This window comes from Corythoichthys intestinalis, chromosome 7, assembly GCF_030265065.1.
Source record: "Corythoichthys intestinalis isolate RoL2023-P3 chromosome 7, ASM3026506v1, whole genome shotgun sequence".
Classification (NCBI taxonomy): domain Eukaryota; kingdom Metazoa; phylum Chordata; class Actinopteri; order Syngnathiformes; family Syngnathidae; genus Corythoichthys; species Corythoichthys intestinalis.
Window position 1 is genome coordinate 21,253,208 of NC_080401.1, and position 21,905 is coordinate 21,275,112.

At 36.5% G+C, this 21,905-nt stretch overlaps 1 protein-coding gene across 3 annotated transcripts in view; it reads right to left on the bottom strand.

The window, feature by feature from the left end:
* Window positions 1-21,905, bottom strand: part of LOC130918774 (adhesion G-protein coupled receptor D2-like) — a 138,689-nt gene that overhangs the window by 107,692 nt on the left and 9,092 nt on the right. For 2 of the 3 annotated variants that reach the window (XM_057840818.1, XM_057840816.1), the window contains 13 exons: window positions 21,503-21,793; window positions 21,146-21,257; window positions 20,724-20,870; window positions 20,524-20,629; window positions 19,691-19,802; window positions 18,794-18,849; window positions 17,974-18,100; window positions 17,455-17,558; window positions 15,928-16,030; window positions 14,968-15,121; window positions 14,607-14,740; window positions 14,056-14,171; window positions 12,262-12,382 (listed from right to left, as the gene is read on the bottom strand). In XM_057840818.1, coding sequence (XP_057696801.1) covers window positions 12,262-12,382; window positions 14,056-14,171; window positions 14,607-14,740; window positions 14,968-15,121; window positions 15,928-16,030; window positions 17,455-17,558; window positions 17,974-18,100; window positions 18,794-18,849; window positions 19,691-19,802; window positions 20,524-20,629; window positions 20,724-20,870; window positions 21,146-21,257; window positions 21,503-21,793 — 1,683 coding nt within the window. The remainder of the gene's footprint in view (window positions 1-12,261; window positions 12,383-14,055; window positions 14,172-14,606; window positions 14,741-14,967; window positions 15,122-15,927; window positions 16,031-17,454; window positions 17,559-17,973; window positions 18,101-18,793; window positions 18,850-19,690; window positions 19,803-20,523; window positions 20,630-20,723; window positions 20,871-21,145; window positions 21,258-21,502; window positions 21,794-21,905) is intronic. The other variant, XM_057840817.1, reaches the window with a different exon arrangement.

Sequence of the window (21,905 nt, forward strand, 5' to 3'; positions counted from 1 at the left end):
AAAAAATAAAAAATCATAATACAAGTACAGTATGTTATTGAACAGGAATATTGGTGTTTACAAGTATATGGCTGTGCCTAACTAGGTTTTTGCCAATATTCCGATTATGAAAGGGTTATTGACTACCATATATAAATGCAGCCACAAGTGACATCACAATTTGTGATTAATTGATATTTGCGACCTGAGGAGGAAAACCAAATGTGAAAAAAATGTCCCCATGATCAAAATTGGTGCCTGCTCTAAAATGGATTAAGATTCTCTAAAGAAATCACTACATTGTCTTACAAAAAACAACCACCACTGTATTTCAAGATAAAGAGATCAGAGATGTAAATATTTATAATATATAGTAAATGTTTAACCAAGTTATTTTACTATACCCTTTTATACATTAGTTTATGAAAAACTAATAGCCTGATTACAGGGTAGAGCAAATTCTCAAACGAGAGGAGTGAAAATAGTGGAGGCACTTTATAGTGCCTAGCAAGAGAAGAGGACGAGTGCAAGTGTGTACGATCAGTGCAATGAAATGTCAACATTATCTGTTTTATTGATTCAACAGTAAAATCTTGACACTTAAGCTTTATGCTGTTTGTGGCTTGGGCCACTAAAAAAATAACTGGAAAACAACCACAATGATAGTGTTATAAAACATTTGTATTATTTCCTTTAATTTTATATACTGTAAATAATTTGCATGTACGCTGCAATTGGTTGGTGACACTGTTGACACCTTTCTCCCAAAGCAGCGTTGTAACTATGGTGTGAGAGGTGAGGAGAAAAAAAAAAAATTTGCGTGCCTGTGTTGTGATGGTGGTGGCTAAAGTGTGTGTGTGTGTGGGGGGGGGGGGGGGGGGGGGGGGTACTTCACAATATTGTGACAAAAAAAACATCTTGTTGGGGCCTTGTTTTGATATTGTCATTGTATTGTTTTGGATTATGATTATTATAACATTTCAAGTGTCACTGGAGCCTATCCCAAATCGCTAATGGCATGAGGCGGGATACACTCTGAACTAGTGGCTCAATCACCGGGAATAAAAGGACCAAAAGTTTTGGTGTGGTTGAAGACATCTATCATAGCCGTCACATTTAAATGTGTGTACTTGCATGGATACTCATTTGTGTACACTGCTGGCCAAAAGTATTGGCACCCCTGCAATTCTGTCAGACAATGCTCAATTTCTCCCAGAAAATGATTGCAATTACAAATGCTTTGGTAGTAATATCTTCATTTATTTTGCTTGCAATGAAAAAAACACAAAAGAGAATTTAAAAAAAATCATTATCATTTTACACAAAACTCCAAAAATGGGCCGAACAAAAGTATTAGCACCCTTTGAAAAATCATGTGATGCTTCTCTAATTTGTGTAATTAACAACACCTGTTACTTACCTGTGGCATATAATAGGTGGTGGATATAACTAAATCACACATGGAGCCAGTTAAAATGGATTAAAGTTGACTCAAGCTTTGCCCTGTCTCCTTGTGTGTACCATTTGAGCATGAAGAAAAGAAAGAAGACCAAAGAACTGTCTGCGAACAGTTGTGAGGAAGCTTCAGTTCCATCTCCATAGACCTGAATGTTCCTGTCTCTACCGTGCGCAGTATCATCAAATAAGTGTAAAGCCCGTGGCACTGTGGCTAACCTCCCTAGATGTGGACGGATAAGTAAAATTGACGAGACATTTCAACGAAAGATTGTGTGGATGTTGGATAAAGACTCTTGACTAACATCCAAAAAAGTTCAAGCTGTCCTGCAGTCCGAGGGTACAACAATGTCAAGTTGTACTATCCATTGGTGTCTGAATGAAAAGGGACTCCATGGTAAGATACCAAGGAAAGACCCCACCTCTCTCCCAGAGACATATAAAAGCCAGGCTGGAGTTTGCCAAAATTTACCTGAGAAAGCCCAAAATGTTTTGGAAGACTGTTCTCTGGTCAGATGAGACAAAAGTAGAGCTTTTTGGGAAAAGACATCAACATAGAGTTTACAGGGGGGGGAAAACGAGGCCTTCAAAGAAAAGGATATGGTCCCCACAGTCAAAAATGGCGAAGGTCCCCTGATGTTTTGGGGTTGCTTTGCTGCCTCTGGCACTGGACTACTTGACCATGTGCATAGCATTATGAATTCTGAAGACTACCAACAAATTTTGAAGCATAATGTAGGGCCCAGTTTGAGAAAGCTGGGTCTCCCTCAGAGGTCATAGGTCTTCCAGCAGGACAATGACCCAAAACACACTTCAAAAAGCACTAGATGGTTTGAGAGAAAGCACTGGAGACTTCTAAAGAGGCCAGCAATGAGTCCAGACCTGAATCTCATAGAATACCTGTGGAGAGATCTGAAAATGGAAGTTTTGAGAAGGCACCCTTTAAATCTCAGAGACCTGGAGCAGTTGGTCAAAGAAGAATGGTCTAAAAATTCAGCAGAGCACTGTAAGAAACACATTGATGGATACCGGAAGCAGTTGTTCACAGTTATTTTGTCTTAAGGTTGTGCTACCAAGTATTAGGCTGAGGGTGCCAATACTTTTGTCTGGCCCATTTTGGAGTTTTGTCAATATTATTATTAATTACATATTATTTAAAATAATTTGGGTAAAATTTGATATCAGTTAGTACTTAAGATTGGAGTGAACGGCTCTTGTATTACTGCAGTAAGAAACGTGTTGGGAAGACTTCTTTTACGATTATTATTGAATATCTCTTGAAATGATAATCAATTGATCCTGGAGGATGATCATGCAAAGGGTCTAGCTAGGTGTTGCAGTTCCACATTATACGATACATTATACATTTGCACATTATATGATTTTATATTTATTCATTTATTTATTTATTTATTCATTTTATTAACCTGTCCTGTTCAGTTGCTTAGACACGGAGAATAGGAATCTAAGAGTCCTTATGGTTAACAGTTTTAATGTATCACATGGAAGTTTGATATACTCCCATTGTGGTTGTTCATTATGTTTTATTCATTAGTAAAAAACAGCGAGCAGGAAGGGGTTACCCAAATTGATTTTGCTAGCAAAACACAGCAAAAATGCTAATGACAGTAAGATTAAATACGAAAGAAGAACATAAATTAGGCTAAAGAGTAAAGATGAATATGTTCAGGCAAATTAGCCCAGCAAATCCACAAATATTAATCACATAAGAGATCAAACAAAAAAAATATCATTTATAAGGAAGAGGCTATTTATGGCAACTAACATATTTTAGTTAATTATCAGACAGAAGATAAAACCATTATTTAGTCTTTCCTTATAGTACGCCTCAATTAGATATACACTACTAAGCTGATTGATACTGGGCAGTATATGACTGTGCAATTGGCACCCTTAGAGGATTACAAGACTTAATTCCCTTCCAGGGGTCGACAATAAAAATTGGCCGGACGTACTTTTAAAACTGTCAGGGCCATCAGAATGCTCCAACCCCTGGCCCGCTGGGGCCAGTAAAAAGTAATGCGTCGATTTAAAAAAAAAGGAAAAAAATCTTATTTCACATTAATTCCCAGTGGTTCCGTGTTTTCATGACGTTATACTATCCCGATCAAAGAAAACCCTACTCTATGCAGCCAGCCGTTGCTTTCTCGTTCGTTCGCTCGCTCCTGTGCAAACCCGATTACTGTTGCTGAACACTCAATAACGAGATTAATTCGACACTTATTCTCATAGTAATAGTTCAACTTCTTTCTATTATTACAAGAATAAAAGTCGTATTATTTTGTAGGGCTTACGTAGTTAAAGCAGCTACGTACTTTACGTAGTGCATTACCACCTCCGTTAAAATCAACAATATTGAAAGAATCTTGTGTTTGGGATATCGGTTTTAAAAAATAAGGAAATCCTAAATATTTTGCCTCATTTAGATCAAATTGTAATCAATAGAAGGATATATACAAATGCTTAGTCGTAGTTCCCAGCTAAGGTGCATGTACATAAAGTGTGTAGCGGCTTACAGCTACATTACTCCTACGTAATAATATGACTTATTTTTCACGTAGCAATAGTACAACTTTAATCTCGTAGTCCTTTTATATCCTCTTTTCTTAATTTGGCCCCAATACTTGGTCGTAGAATATAAAATCAACAAGGCAAGCGAAAATGTCAACTAAAATTTGCAAACTCCAAAAGTAAACATTTGTCTCATGTGTGAGATTGTAACAAAGTTTGTCGGAGACAGTGATGTTTCCACAGTTAAATCTTCAGTTATCAGTGTCCATAAGAATGGCGCTACAAACTCAGAATTCGCACATCTTCACTTTGGTCGGCGTTTTTAAGAACCCTCGTTTTCAATGCCAAAAATGTGCGTGTGCGTGTGGATGATAGGCCAAACTGTATAAAAAGTTATTTTTGCTGAATACCCAGCTACGTGTAGACATGGCCTTAGCCTTCAACTTCTAAATTGTTGCCAAGCAACAAGCCAGGGGAGACTTCCAGAGGGCGGTAAGGAGAAGACAGGAAAGCTTCACCCAGGCACGGGGCTCTCCTGTGGGTCGGCCTCCCAAGCTCCCAAGAAAAAAAAATTGTGTGTTTGTTTGCCAAAACATTAAAATATTTGTAAGTGATCAGTGGAGTTTATTTAACCCAAATCGGGGTTAAAAAAAAAAAAAAAAAATGCTTGTCTTTATTAAACGCGTCATTGAGTGTCCACTCAAATCCGCTCCAGCTGCCCACTTACACACAATGAGTTGCCACAGCAACTGTTTAACAAGACACATGAGGCGCTTTCAAGGTCAAGTTTCTGGCAAGATAAAGCTTAACCGCCTGTCAATCATCCTTTAGTTTAATAAGCAACTCCAGTTTACTCTCTGACGAACAAAGAGCAGGGAGAGGAAGGAAGGGAGCGAGCGTAAGACAGATTGATTGGCTCGGGACAGCTCATCCGTATTTGTTGTTTTGTTTTTTTGTTTGTTTTTTTTTTTAATTGAAAATCAATCGACAATGGAGTGAGGGCACGAAGTTTGTAGCGCGAAGTAACGAGTAACGTTTCCAATGCCAAGACGTGGATAGTACACATGAAACGCGCAAACATTTTCTGTCTACATTTTGTCCAGGCTCCATGCAGACCAACTCAAGACCATGAGTCGGACCTAGACAAGCCTCCTCAGAATTGTCCTCACTGCCTTCGGGTGATTGGCCGAAACAGAATCGACAGTCTCGTGCGGCCTGAACTGTAAGAATTAATTTTGTGGGGGACCAACTAAGATGTACAGATGTTTCTCTGTCATCGTAGAACGAAAAGGTTATCCAGCTCGTTGCAAAGAGACCCATGACTTCCTTTGCACTGAGGAGCAGTGCAAAAATTAAGGCTCAAATGAAAATGACATGACTACAGGCGTAAGTATTAATTATATTAATTATACTAAAGTTACTATATGCTAATGGTACCTAGTTATCGAGCAACTAAATAATAAATTGTTTTGAATTACATTTGCTGCTTTTATTTTTTTTTTTCCGTTCTGCTTTTAATTAGTGCCTAGTTTACCTTCACCCAATACAACCAGGTCTCATGTCTCTTCAAGAGTATCACGTTGGGAAAGTTAACAATAAAATACATACATTTTGTTAATTCACCTTGATTTTGCCTCTAACATAACGTGTTCAGAAAAAAAAAACATCATAAATAGAGATAGATTACTTTAGTATAGATTACTTTTACACCTTCTGAACAAGAGGCAGAATAGATAGAGGATAACTATCACCCTTAACATGACAGTTCATGTTAATCTTCTCCATCGCTCAGTCTTTAGCCATGAAGTTGTGTGACAGGTTCTGTGACATTTTCGGTAAAATAGGGGGCTGGGTCTTCCACCATGATAGCGTTCCAAAGCACATAGCAAATGTGATGTTTTTTTTTTTTTTTTTAAATATTTAACGATACATTCCCAATTGTAATTTGTTTTGATTTAACATGACATCTAGATGAATACAGGATATATAGCTCATAATTTACGCATTACCATAATTCCCCGTATATAAGGCGCACCCGTGTATAACGCGCACCCCAAATTTACTTGTAAAATCCAGGGAACATTATTTTACCCGTGTATAACGCCCACCCTAATTTTAGCACCAATAAATAGAAGAATACAAGAAAACAGAGCTCGTGTACAGATACAGAAATGTCATTTTACTGACTGGTGAAACACAGCACAAGCATAGCACACTGGTAGTTCAAAACATTATCGTAAACTGACAATATGTACAGTAATATGATCTGATAACTTCTTGAACTTACCAGAATCCAGGAGAAAACAAAGCAGATGTGACTTTTCTTTTAAAGGCTGCTGTATAACTTGCTCGTTTCATCATTATGAATAAATGTTTCCTCCATGGATTGATACGGTAAAATGAGAGTGAGAACGTAAGTCAGAAATCCGAGAGAGCTCATCGCTGTCGACACGACAGTAACAATAGGAACTATTGTTATTTGGGTTTGAGTTTCCCCGAGGGACATATATAGTTGACGGACACAGGAAGTCTGTGTTGTTACGTTTGTTATGGTCCGAGTTGCGGAGCTGCAATAAACGTTGATTCAAATGAGTTCATGAAACTAAATTCTGTGCTTTATGGAGAGTGAAAAAAGCAGAATTTAACACACACTAAATCATCGGGCCAATCAGAGTGAAGTATTACCGAAACAAAATGGTGACGTCTCGTACCGTAATGGTCGGCAACGGATCGCCACATACGTTTCTTCAACACAACATGGCCGTGTCAATAAAAAATTAAAAAAATCGGTTTTTATATACATATATATACAGTATATATAATATATATATACAGTATTTCTGAATCCATCCATATACCCGTTTATAATACGCACCATGATTTTACAAGTTGATTTTGGGGAAAAAAAGTGTGCGTTATATTCGGGAAATTACGGTATTTGCCAAAAGTCGTCTGAAATAGCACGTCAAATTTAAGTCTGTGGACATGACCTTAATATGGACATTAACGTAACATTTAAGTATTTTAAGGCATGTCTTTGATCCGAATTGTTGCGTCTTAGCATAGCATTTGTTCGCTGTAAAAAAATTATAATAATAGTTTTGTTGTTGTTGTTGTTGTTTGTATGTACTAAATAAGCTCTGCCTCTACTTCACAGATGTATTGATTTTCGCGGGGGGAGGATGGGGTTTTCCCATTAACCATGAAAAACGAGGGATCACTGTAATCATTATCTTAGAACTTTTCTTGTATGTCTGTAACATCTAACTGTAAAAACTTCAGAAAGGCTCATCAAACACCTTTTTGGAACATTCCATAGGCTAACAGGCTAATTGGGAACAAGTGGATGTCATGATTGGGTATAAAAGGAGCTTCCCTGAAATACTCAGTCAGTCACAGGCAAAGATGGGGCAAGGTTCACTTCTTCGTGAACAAATGCGTGAGTCAAACAGTTTCAGAACAATCCTCCTCAATGTAAAATTGCAAGGAAGTTAGGGATTTCAGCATCTACAGTCCATAATATCATCAGAAGGCTCAGAGAATCCAGAAACATCATGGCATGTAAACGGGAAGGCCAAAAAAAAAGTACTGGATGCCTGTGATCTTCGGGCTCTTAAATGGCACTGTACCACAAACAGGAATGCTACTGTTTAGGAAATGATAGAATGGGCTCAGCAATACTTCCAGAAACCATTCACGGTAGGCCTGAACGATATTGGGAAAAACTATTGCTGCGATTTTTTTTGGGTTTGCGATATATTGCGATATTATATTGCGATATTAAAAAAAAATTATATATATTTTTTTTCAAGACATTTTCACAAGATGACTTAAATAGCTGTTTGGAAAGACTTTAGATCACCACAGTGTACAGTCATCCCTTGTTTTTCGCGGTTAATGGGGACCAGAACCCGCCGCGATAAGTGAAAAACCGCAAAGTAGCCCACCCCCCCATTTAATTTTTTTTTTTTTGTGTGTGTTTTTTGTGCCCAATGTATTTATTCAGATTTAGCATTGGAAAGAGATACACACAGGTTGACCCAAAAAAAAAGTTTACACTCAGTTGACTGCTTGTTTAAAAGCCATTGAAACATATCGAAATAGGTTGTCATGCTTAAGTGATTCATTAAGGTCACTCAATGCAGCTGGTAATCTCTCGTCTCTACAATTCCTGTGCTTCTGCTGAAAATGAAGAAAACTTTAGCTGTACCTGAATTGCTGCGTGCCGGTCTGACACCTACTGAGATTGCAGCAAATCTGAGAATATCCAGATGTGCAGTCTACAAAGTTAAAAAGAAGCTGAAAGATATTGGAACAGCCTCACGAAAACCTGGGTCTGGAAGTGCCGATCTGTGCGGACCAAAAAGTTGATTGACAAGGTGATATGTGGCCACCCAGAGTCCAGATCTCAATCCCCTGGATTATAGCATATGGGCAACTGTGGAGGACAGTGCCTGTAAGAAGCCACAAACTTCTGTGGCAGCCTTGGAGAGGTCCATTGTTAGATCTTGGAAAAAGATGACAGCATCCTACATAAAGAAGCGTTCCGCAGGCGCCTGGAGGCTGTTGTGACACTTAAGGGAGGACACATTGAAAAGTAGAGTGTACTGTAAATGTTCTTTACAATAATGTATAATTTGTGATTCAATTCTAATTCTAAGATGAATAAACATGGCATTTAAGTTGTATTATGGCAGTGTAAACTTTTTTTTGGGTCACCGTGTATAAGACATGTCCCCCCCCCCCCCCCCCCCCCCAAAGTGATTTAAAAAATGTATATAAATAAATGGTTTTTAAGCACTTCAAATTTCATAATTATGATAAGTTTTAAACATAACTGTCCAACCAAATCATTTTTGAACAAGAATAAAGTACTGTAGCGGATAAATGCTTGGCTTTATTAAATGCTTCTGTTTATCTACTTTAGCTGTGACCGTTGAAATGACATGTAGAAATTTCAAACTCCTCATGATCACTTCTGGCATTTAAATGTCTCCAACGTCCCCAGGGTACACACATTCATTCCAGCGCTGCTTCCTTGCAACTGTTTAACAAGTTAAACAATGATTGACAGATGTCCGTGTGAAGTCTGCTTCTTTGGCCAGATCAAAGCCATTGTTGTGCCGCAGTGACTGAGAGGATCAAAAGACTGGGAGAGGGAGGGTAGGAGGCTGTGCGCAGACCAGAAAGTGAGGCGTATGTGGATCAAAAAAAAGAAAAACTATCGCACGTGCTTGCGATGGGACTATTGCGCACACGCACATCGCGATGGCGATGTTTAAACGATATATCATTCAGGCTTAATTCACGGTGAACAAAATCCACCGTGTCATAGCTGCCGCTGCCGCAAGGACATCTGAAGTGCAGAGAATAAGACATTTCTAAACAGGACCAAGAAAAACAGGTTTTCTCTCTGGGTACTAAACTAGCCTGCCTGCAGACGAGACCTGTATCCCATTGAAAATGTGCGGCGAATTATGAAGCATTAAACACAACAATGAAGGCCACGGACTGTTGAACAGTTGAATCTGTACATCAAGCCAGAATCGGAAAGAATTGCATCTATAAACCTTCAACAATCAGAGTCCTCAGTTCATCACACGTTTACTGAATGTAATTTAAAGAAAAGGGGATGTGTGATGTAGCGCTGTCGTAAGCAGTGTTAAACATGAACTTGCCCCTGCTTTTTTAAAATGTGTTGCAGCCATAAATTTCTACATGAATGATTATTTTCTTGTAACAATAAAGTTTATCAGTTTGAACATTAAATATCAAGTATTATATTTGATTAAATATAAGTTTTACATGGTTTGCAACTCATTGTATTCTGTTTTTATTTATGTTTAACACAACATCCCAAATCCATTGGAATTCAGGTTGAAAAAATCTGGGACAAATCACCCTCAAATGACAGCACTAAAAGCATTTAACCTGATCGTGCCAATCATGGTGACCTCAGATTTTCAATGATAGAAATGATGCAAACAATCCTCAACAAATACAATTCAAATGTTAAAGTAAAACCCCTTCCCTTCATCTTTTTTATTATCCCCATTTCTGCACCAGCCTTTCCCACAGACAAATAAAAGCCTTGACAGTCTCTGTACATTCAGTAAGAGCAGAATGTATAATGGAAAACCTTTCAATTTTTTATTGAAGTAAAACAAGCAGGATTACGTTTTTAACTGGACATATTTTTGAAATTGAAGTTTTCTTCTGGTTGCTGTTTGTCGAAGTCTTACATATTACTTATGCATTGCAACATATGTATAGAAGAGTGAATTTAATTCTAAAGTTATACAAATTTAACACGTGTGCAACCATCATGAGCTTTTCGACCCAAAAAATGTAGATTTTTGACAAGTGTACTTGTATTCCAATACGACATACTGTATGGATACCTACAGTATTTTTCTGGTCAGAAAGTATAAATGACTACTTGTCACCCTTGAATTTGTGATATATTGTAGATAACCACTTATGCATTTAAATTATTGCCCTCCCTGCAAATTTTATTAATCGTGTTATCATCCCTTCGCTGTAATATTTGACACCAAGGGTGTGGAAGCCCAAGGAGGGATGTGGGCCCAAGAAAATCCAGATTATTTTCATGTTTGTTATTTAAAATAAATTGGAACCTCCATTAAAACTCATTTCCTACCTTGATAATGAATGTAAATTTTTATATATTTTTTAAGGTGACTGGGTACAAAAAGGTCTGATGTTTAACGCCCATCAGGTGGCAGAAATGTACTGAGCAAGCATCAGTAAGGGAAGAAAAAAAAACAGAAGCGCTAATTTAGTTCCTATTTTTGAACCCTGCGGTTTATATTCCAATGAAGCTTATTTACTCATTCATGGATTGTTTTTTTAAGTCTAATGACTGCAGTGTCTATTGGTGTAAATACACCTGCCGCTTATAGTCCAGTGCAGGTTATATATTAATAAATACAGTTTTCTTATAATATTTTGTGGGCGCAGCAAATATTGAGATGCATTTTATAGTCCAAACATTAGAGCGTGTGCGTACACACACACACACACATATACATATATATATATATACATATATACATATATATATATATACATATATACATATATATATATATACATATATACATATATATATACATATATACATATATATACATATACATATATATATATATATATATACATATATACATATACATATATACACATATATACATATACATATATACACATATATACATATATACATATATATATATACACACACACATATATATATATATACATATACACACACACATATATATACATATATATATATATATATATATTAGGGCTGTCAAAATTATCGCGTTAACGCACGGTAATTAATTTTTTTAATTAATCACGTTAAAATATTTGACGCAATTAACGCACATGTCCCGCTCAGAAAGTATTCTGCCTTTTGGTAAGTTTTACAGCAAGGCTTTTTGTGCTGTCCAACAGCGAACTCTTGTGGTCGCTTTGCGACATGGTTTATTGTTTTCTGGCCAGTTCATTATGGCTGCACGACGTCTCGGGCTGATAATGTTGTGCTTATATGATCCTTAAACAAGATTTGTCCGTAAGTATGGTTGTTGTAAAGAATGTACATATTATGTTAGTAAGCGAAATGTTATATTTTTTGTATGAGACGCTTTTTGTTTATGTTTAGTGAACCTGTATAGCGTGCTAAGCTAACGTTGTTGCTAATGCAATGCTTGTGTACTTTTATTTTGTAGTTTTACGACGGTCTAAAGAGGACAATGGTTTGAGGCCATTTTATTAATAAATCAGATGAAAAAGGAAGAAGTCTAATTATTAAGGCGTCGTTCACTAGCTGTCTAGCTTTGGAAAAAGTAGACGCTTCGGAGTGAGGACAGCATAGAAATGACAGTAGAGTGAAATGCCCACTACAGTCCTTATGTACCGTATGTTGAATGTATATATCCATCTTGTGTCTTATCTTTCCATTCCAACATTTTACAGAATATATATATGATTTACAGAAAAATATGGCATATTTTATAGATGGTTTGAATTGCGATTAATTGCGATTAATTACGATTAATTAATTTTTAAGCTGTAATTAACTCGATTAAAAATTTTAATCGTTTGATAGCCCTAATATATATAAATATATATATATATATATATATATATACATACAGTGGGGAGAACAAGTATTTGATACACAGTCAATGGGAAAACCCATTGGCAGTGTATCAAATACTTGTTCTCCCCACTGTATATACTGTCATTGTTTAAGTTGGTGTGTACCTGTAGGGAATTGAGGATGATGAAGATGTAGGCCAAGACAATGGAGAAAGGCACCAGGACGCCACACAACCAAGTCAATCCAAGAATGGGCAGCAAAACCAAAACTGCTTTCACCGCAGCCCTACAACCATATGACAATAACGTTAAGCTTCCATACACACACACAAAAGGACAGCTGTAAATGAGTCTAAATATGTTAACAAACTGAATAGTCCTAATTTATTATATTAAAACATAATTTGTTAATATTTAAATTGTCCTTTATAGCCACTGCCACTATTCTATATTTTTCCACTTCAGATTTGAGAATATTATTGAACATTTTTGGATGTCTGACTGTTCCACACAGTGGCTGTGTGGCTGAGAAGACTCATGGGGTGACAACTTTCCACCTTAAAACTCATTTAATTCTGTTTAGAGTGGAATTAGCTTCCCATTCAGGTGACTGCCAAACCACACCAGCTGTGAATGTGTGTGTTCAAATTGTGACATGGATGGCGGCAGGCCCTAGCTTATTCAGAGGAGAAATTTGTTTAAGTTTCCGAGATGGGTGCCACCCAGGGGTGCCAAATGGTTCAAGGACAGCTTTGAAAATTCTTATAGCGTGCCTACTGTGAGGCCTGGTGGGCTGAGGTTGAGGAAAAAAAATACACACTTTGACATAATTTTCACCAATAGAATCATTTACAAGACTTCTGGTCGGAAATCTACTGGATCACATGTGGGATAGATTCACACAGATTAGTCCATACCAGTTCACAAGACACAGCTGGGAAGTTTCTTCATGGCAACATACTGTACAAATGGAGGGCTTAAAAAAACAGTTTAGGCCAAATTTTGTTATATGTATAATACAATGGAAATGTAAAATGCATGCAAATTAGTTTTATCTTGGAATGGTATCTGTGCCCGGTTGGTTTATCTGATTAGTATTTTGGGTTGCACTCAGAATTTTATAATTAAATTATAATTCAAATAGACATTTTTACCATGCTTCATAATTTAAAATGATAGAAAAACAAACGTGTAACAATAATCAATCTAACTTTTTTAACCACAGAGTGATGAGTGTCTTTTGATGACTAATGAAAGCTGATTCAAAATTAATTTATATTGAATTTTTTCAGTAAGTAAATGCTTTTGATTACATTTTATTTTTATTTTGGACAACTTCCTTTTTAAAAGTAATTTTAGTTTTCCCCAACATTGTTTTTCAGCACTCAGAAATACATACACAGACACACACACACACACACACACACAAAGCATGGCATACGCCCCGTCCCATGTTCTGTTATTCAAATGAAATAAATGAAAATTTTGAATAGAACTTCAATAATCATAGATGCAATTTGTGTTGTTCTAACTAATGTTCTTTAAAAATGACAAAAAAAGAATAATCACATTGAATTTTTATAACGGAGCATAAAATTTTAAGATAAATAAACTACAAAAGCATACTATGTTATGTAATTATACTATGTTATGTGATTCTCAATGCAGAAATAGATAATTTGTCTGAAGTAATTTCTTTGAACAACAATTTAAGACCTTAAAACACTCTGGGTCAGAGGGGTTGAAAACAATAGAAGAGGCTGAAAACGGATGTGTATTTATGGACAGCACAGCATTAATATAATCAGTTCAAAATGTATTCCTATCGTATTTGATGAATGAGCCTGACTATTTTAAAAACCACAATTCCTTTTCTCCAGTGCCTTTTGCCTCGTCCAAGGCCCGTGGGGCCGTTGAATAATCTTTAGAGGACAAATAGCGCCTCCTTATGGTCAGTACCTAACTTGCTCGTAGGTTTGTTCCACCGGACTCGCACCCATGGCCAACATAATGGACCTCCTCTTGGCTGTAGAAATAGTGATGACCACCACCCTGGTAAGTACCATAAAATTCACCTGTAATTAGAAAAAATAAATAAGTCAAAATAAAAGTAAAAAATATTCATGAGAAAAATATTATCATAACCATTATTATTATTGTTATTATGACTCATTCTTTTATTTTCAACAAGGAAATAAAGAAAATCAAGAATTCCATTGTAATATTTTTGTTTCCTGACCACATAAAGTTTCAAGCCTCCCACACACTGCGCGTAGTGGTTGAGCATACAATGATTTATTTTATTTTTATTTTCCTTTTTGGATGAGCTTTACATAATAAAAAAACGTTACATTAACAACAGAGCATTAACACAAAATCTATGATTTTTTTCTGTCTCTTAGTTGCAGGACAGTTCTCAGGCATACCTGATCTAAAGTATTATTTATTATCAGTTGTTGCAGTAAGCACAATACAAAAAATTCAAACATTCTAGGGCTTAATTTGCTGACCATGATGATGAAGATGACAGGTCCAGCAAAGCCCCAAATTACACCATTCTGGACACTAAGCCAGCAATAGCCGTCCGCCAAGTATTTGCCTGAGGCTGACGCCAGTGTGATGGTGACTATGAGGACTGGTAGACCTGTAAGCAAGATGAGAATAACTAAGAAACAACAGGAAAGAATTAAAGAATATGTCTCCTGTAAAAGTAAAAAATACGATAAGGAGAAATGTGAGCAAAGTCGAGTATACATAGAGAAAAATACAGGGCAATTTTGATGGAAAGAGTATTTTGTAATTCCATACGTTGTATTTGACCTGCATAATGTAATATTAGAAGTGAAAATATCTCTTTAAAAATCACTATACCCCAGCCGATGAGATAGTAATACTTCATGTGTCTTTCTTCACTGAGGTTGACAGCAACCACTTTGCTCCAAAGCAGCAGACCCTCGACCAGCATCCAGCTGAAGGCAGCCATGAAGAAGAGGTGAAGTAACGCTGCCACAAGTGTACACGCAATCTGCAAGCAAGGAAACCCAGGTGGGCCAACAGATATGCAGGTCATATTTCCTTTTTAGGATGGTCTAATAATGCTTTTGAACGATACACAGCAACATTTCATATTATAATATATCTGCAAAAATAATGCTTGCCTTGAATTTACTTAATTCGTACTCATTACCACATGTATACCCAGGACCTGGGCGCTAATAATGACCATTATCCTGTGACAGCAATACTGTGGTTTTTTTTTTTTTTTTTTTTTTTTTTTGCACACCTCCAAAAGGACAAAATCAACTATATATTTTAGCTGTAAATGTGATGTCTGTTATATCCCACATCTTTTTTTCAATGAAACATTTAAAAGGTTTTACACATTTGGATGACCATTTAATTATTGTCTAGAATCGGTTTAAAAAAATAATAATGATAATAATAAAATTGACAGGTAACTCACCAAATGATTGCGTATGCTTTTTTTTGTACATGTGAAACTATTCAATAAACTTCCAAAAATAAGCCCAAGGAGGTTTAATTCACTTCGACATAACCTAAAGTCAAAGGATCAACTCCTAACCATTGACTGAACTTTGAGTGTATAATGATTGAATATAACATTAATGGTAACGATAAATGACGAAACTTTTTTCTATCAGTTTAAAAACACAAACCCCATGCATATGTGAACAGTAATTACTAGGAATTTATATTTTATTAGAATCATTTCAGCTATACTTACTAGGCACACTGTATATTTATTGTGAGCAAAATTGTAAGTTCCTATGTACGAGTTATCTTTTTTTTTTCTAAATCTGTTTAATTCACCTTGTTATGAATGGCCGAACCACTGCAGAGCAGAATCACTTGAGCACAGATCAGAGCAATGAATAAATTCTTATGGATGGATGTCCTGTCAGATCGTGGTATACTAGTGAAAAACAAGTAAGAAACAATATTAAATTGAGGCTAAACATTTCGAAATTATACTGAATGGAATTATTGAGTGATAAGCAAGCAGCATCACTCGCTATGGGGCATTAGGCCCCAACTTCTGATGAGATACAAGTTCAAGGTAATAAATATTTCAATCTAATCCCTGATTGGTCAGGTTTCTTGACGTATGAAGAGCTGAATGTCCCTACACTCAACAGCAAAGATTATAGAGCATTATTTTTTTGTAGTTCATCAGTAGTCGCCATTGTGCTTAATGCCGCTTGTTCCCCTAAATAATAATAACACTCAATATTTTGTATGCTTTGATGAATATTGCATGTACTATGCAAGTCCGCACTATGTACACACTGAATACAGTAAACTGTGGGAACAGCTCCTTCATGGCCTATTAGGATCCCTTTGTGACTCTACTGCTAATTAACATCCGTAGAATGCTTCCATAAACCTTTGGAGTGAACTCACGTGTAGACAACTGTAATTAGAAGATTAGCACTAATCAATACTCATAACAGCCATTGAAGAAAAGCACTGGCGACTACAGCAACGATATAGTGTCCTTTTAAGTGAATTGGTGTGACATTGAGTCCCATTAAGAGAATAGTTGAGTGTTGCCTTTCTTATACTGTGAAGTAATTCGTAGCTGTCGAGCAGAAACCCTGTGTGTCCAAGAATTGTAAATTTCATATTTGATCACTAATCTATACCGTTGGTCTGTCCCCCCGTTGGCTGTTATTTTTAAGTAAAATTAACCAATTTGAGGCGGTGACAACAGGGTGAGAAGAAATCTGTTTACAGTCTTAAACACTGAGAATGTCTGAGAAGTATTTTAAAACTACACCTCCTTCCCTGTTCTGCAGAAACAGTGCAGCAATTTTTTTGCCTATGTTAAAGGCCTCGATGTTTATTGTATAAAGTAAATTAGCTGTGGTGCAGTAGCCATGTAAAACCTACACAAAACAAACATATTAAAAAAAATAAATAAATAAAATAAAACAATATCAGTTGGGCATGAAATTTACTGGCCATGAGCTCAAAGCCACATAGGTCTGGTAAGGTTTTCCACTGTTTCCACATTTTGGTCTTGAGCACTTTAGTCCTGCGTTGTATTTTATTTAAATACTATCACACATTATAAAAAAATAAAACATAATCCAACTCTTTAAATCACACATTTGCTTGTAATCTTGCTGTAAAAATTAATTAAAATTGTATAAGAACAGTACTAACTATCAATGCTTTTAACTCTTACTTTTGAAATCAATTGATGAAGTACCCAAACACTTAAAGATTGTTTGATCAAACAAATCACACGCTGTTTCAGTTTGACACCTTAAATCGGCATAAACCAGAAAACCATTTGATACGGTGGGTGAGAGGGCAACGGGATCAGGTACTCACTCCAATACAGTGAACAGCATCAACGTCACCACTAGAGCACATAAAGATGCTCCCGAGCCGATAAATGTCAGCTTGGTCAAAACAAGCTCTTCCTCAGGACTCCACTGAGAGAAAAGCAAAGGAGTTGGTATGTTGAAGAGAAAATCAGTTGACACAGTTAATTTAAAAAACGCAGTGTTCTGAAAAGCTTAGAAGCGTATTTTATTTGGAAGAAGGAAGATAGTATTTCAAGCATTCATATTTAAACTCTGTTTAACAAATGTTTGTTGGTAGAAATAAGTGTCAATTTAAAATATATATATATATATTAAAGTGTAAATTAACTTGTGCTTCTTCATAAATAAATGGCAAATACAAAAAGAACGAATACTACTGGTTACCAATAGGGATTATTTGTAAATTATGCTAAATACTGTAGCAATTCTTTACTTGTCAGATACTTTTAACATCACCCCCTAGTGGGCTTTTGAAAGATTCAAACTTTGTATGAGCATGTTTAAAACATTAAAAATGAGTCACCTTTGGTTTTAAGTAATTCATCAATACTGCAAAATTTGTGGTATGGTTGCATACACATGACGTAGCATCAGAGCCAGCAAAGATCACACTGCAGCCATTATTGGACCAGCCACTAGTATGATTATTCCTAAGCAACAACAAAATGAAATGCATTAGAGCACATTTACTAACCACTTGGTTAGATAAGACAGATGTATTCAAGCTCCGGCAAAGGGCGGTGGGACGGGCGGCTGGGTAGATATTCCAAGCTGCGGGAGAGGGGGGTCCCGGTGCTGGGAGTGGCGATGGGGCAGCGTAGGGTCGGTCACCAACGGGCTTACACCCACAAGGGATTCACACGATTACTGGGTTCTAGATCACAGAGCTGATTTGTGTACACTCTACCCCTTTCAATCACTTAGCTTATCGACTCCCCCACCCTCGTCCCCCTCTTTCCCCGGTCAACAGGCCCCCCATATGGTGTCAACCGGAAATACATCTAGCTGACGATAGCACCAACATATTAGAAGTTAGTGTAGACGTTCAATGTATTTCTTGTTGTTTGTTTGTCTTTCTTTTCTTTCTTCTCTTGTGTTTCTTTTCTTCTGTTCCCCCATAACCCCTTCCTGTTCGCTGCTTTGTCATAATAAACGAGGTATGTTGAATGATCACAATGGGAGTATGTCATACTCTCAATGTGAAACATTAAAACTGTTCAGACCAACCGGGCACTTAGACTTCCATTCTCCGTGTCAAACAGCTTAACAGGACAGGTTTGAAGACAAAAAAGAAAGAAAGAAAAAAGACAGATGTATTCATTGTTTTGTAGATGAAAACTTACGTTAGGTTGAAATTCCAAAAGGCACAGACAGGAGAAAATCCCTGTGCATACTCCATCTTGAAGCAGAAAAGAATTGCAATTAAATGTTGAACATTGCATCTTTCATGGTATCATTTGTTAATGCACAAAAAATGTACTTGAATGCAATCCCAAGACAACTATTTGCAATTTTAAGACCACTCTATTGGGTACATACAGTATATGGTATTGGTAGAGGGAATATACTGTAGTAGAAAATAGAAATAATATTTTAACTTCTTTTAATCCTTAAAATGTGAAGTTACGGACAGGTCAGTTGCGATTGGGAAAGGGTATTTGACTAATTTAATCGATCAACTACAGTAAAGGTGAAAATATTTAGTTATTGCAAATTATATTTTTTCAAAGGGCGGGAGAATCACCCTCTGAATAGTACAAACTGTTGGCTCAACTCTACTGTTGTGTCTAGCAGGATAATGCTGCCTGACTAAAATCTATATGTATCTAACTAAATTTCTTATAGATGAATATATTTCACCTTTGAATATTTGTACTACTTTCAAACAAGTATCGCACTACACTCTATTGTGCCTCACTTGCAAGAAAAAGTTTCGCAGCAATCAGCTCATCAAAATCAGCCAAATTCCAATACACACTTTTAGTAATGGACCAATACTCCGGCTGATTTCCAGTGATGATTCTGTCCCACTCCTCATATGAGTCATACATTCCCCACACAGACCTAAAACGCCTGGCCCTATTAATCTACTTTTCAGGCATTAACAGTGTTCAGCAATACTTTCTAACTGAAATGTGTGGGTAAAGCTACACACAAAAAGCAAATATGTAAAACAATTAAAAAGGCACGAAACAAAGTCGCTGAACAATGCAAACATTGATTATCAAGTTAAGTAGTACCATATGTGAAGAGGACAGGGTATACTTGACAGCAACAGGGATTGTTTGGGCCTTTGAGGTATCGCGGAGAGTGGCTGATATGACAGCAGAAGCCAGGTGTCCTGAGAGAATACTGAAGATGGATATCCCCTCAGTTAATGTCAGTTTTGATTATGGAAGCATATAAACATAGGCGTATAAATCTTGCAGCCAAGTCTTCATTCACATTCCCCTCTAAAAATGACAATGGGACAAGATTACCCAAAAACTAGTTTGTCAATGAGTCTGATGGGAATGGCCAATTCAGCCTGTGATAAACAAAACAAAAATCTTAATTTCAGTGAAAAATTATTGTTTCATGCCGGAAAAATTACAGTAATTAATAAATTAGTATGTCGTCATCTATCCCTAATGCCTCTTCCAACTGACTGATTTTGTGATGTGGAATAAAACTAGGGAACCTGTAGATGCATGAATGAAGACTGAGCATCCAGCAAATCATCCAGTCATACAGGGTCAAATAATATAGATAAAGAACCCGGCACAAAAATGGACAACGTAGGGTATTCATTAGGCCAAACATAAACAACTGAGAAACATACAAATTCCAAACACAGCTACACCTATAAATCTATTTAACATAAAGTGGTTCAACCCCCACTTACGGAGGAGTTGGGTTTTTTCATTTAAAAACTAGTGTGTTCTGTACAGAAAATTATCAATCAAATCATGACATTTTGTTGGCAGATGTTCAAGTTGACCAATGAGTAAATTGACTTCAATACTATTCTTTAAATCGTCTCCACCACGATTCAACATGGGAAATTAGAGGATAGAACAAGTAAATGTCCTACCTTTTCTCTTTCTCATGTTGACTCTGAAATGGCTGTGATGTGCTGGAAGATAAAATCTGGTTCAAATGGCTGTAATGAGTGTGAATAAACATCACATCTGTATGTCCTAAAGAAAGAAAAATATATTTGCTTGTGATATCAATGTGTTAAATATTGAGGATCAATCAAATCTTGTTTTGCATTAGACATATTTTTGTTACCCAGTTTGTGAATTCTCTGCAACTCCAAGTCTGGGATCAGCAGCTCATCCTGATCATTTCCCCTCACCGTGTTGGAGCTGATGTCAGAGGGTTTAAATGACTGACAGCAGCTTTTTTCACTCAGCTTGTGTCCCCTGATGAACACATCTGCTTAAAAAGATGGCAGAAGCCACAGTATAAATCAAAACACTGAAAAAATAAGCATATTCAAGGTGGAAATGTGCAATGTAGAGGGAACAATGTTAACAAAAAAAAATTTTTTTTTAAAGATGTACAGTATTAATTCAGTAGACCAATAAAAGTTGCAAAGTTTTAAACATTAATGATCTTCTAAAAAAATTAACCAAATAAATTGTTTTAGCTTAAAATATTTTCATCAACCATCATAGTATTTTCTGTCACATATTAAGATGTTTCAGTACCTATATTCTTAGTAGAAAGTGAGAAGCTTTTTCCTTCGGCAGATAGTATGTCTGCCAGAGTTTCAGTAAGATTGTCAATGCTATTGACAATTGTAAACGGACCCATGCTGATCTGTTGAAGAAAATGATTTGTTTTTAAAAGCATTGAGGCCAATTAACAATTCCAGTGGACTTGCTAACAGACTTCAGTAATCTTGCAAATCCATCTTTCCGAACGACTCATACAATTGTAGAACGGAAAAACATCCTTGGCACAGTGGCAGCTGATGGCCGTATTCAATATTAAAAATAATAATAACAATAATAATAATAATAAACATTCTTAGCATTATATTTTTTAATGTTTTTGATTATTACCCCGTCATCTGTTAAACCCATCCATTGCTGCGCCACATGAGGCTCCAGCATCACACTTGATATCTTTACATAATCTCTAGCCATGGACGCCATGGCCTCTGCTGCATTCGCACTGGCTGCACGGCTACTAGCCAGGGCAGACAAGCCCATCTCCATCCTTGTGGACAGAAAGTGGATATCATTGGATGTGAGAGCATTTGGACTGTGGGCCTCCATTAAATCCAGGACAGCCCGGGTCATCTGATGCAGTGAGTTTAGCTCTTTGTCCCAGGGGTTGTTGACAATCTGCTCCTTTATCATGTCAAAGAAACAATAATAGATAAATATGAGTCAGAATGCAGTTGCAAACGTACTGGTGCCAAAATGAAAACAGCTACACAATATTTAGAATAATAATAAAAGA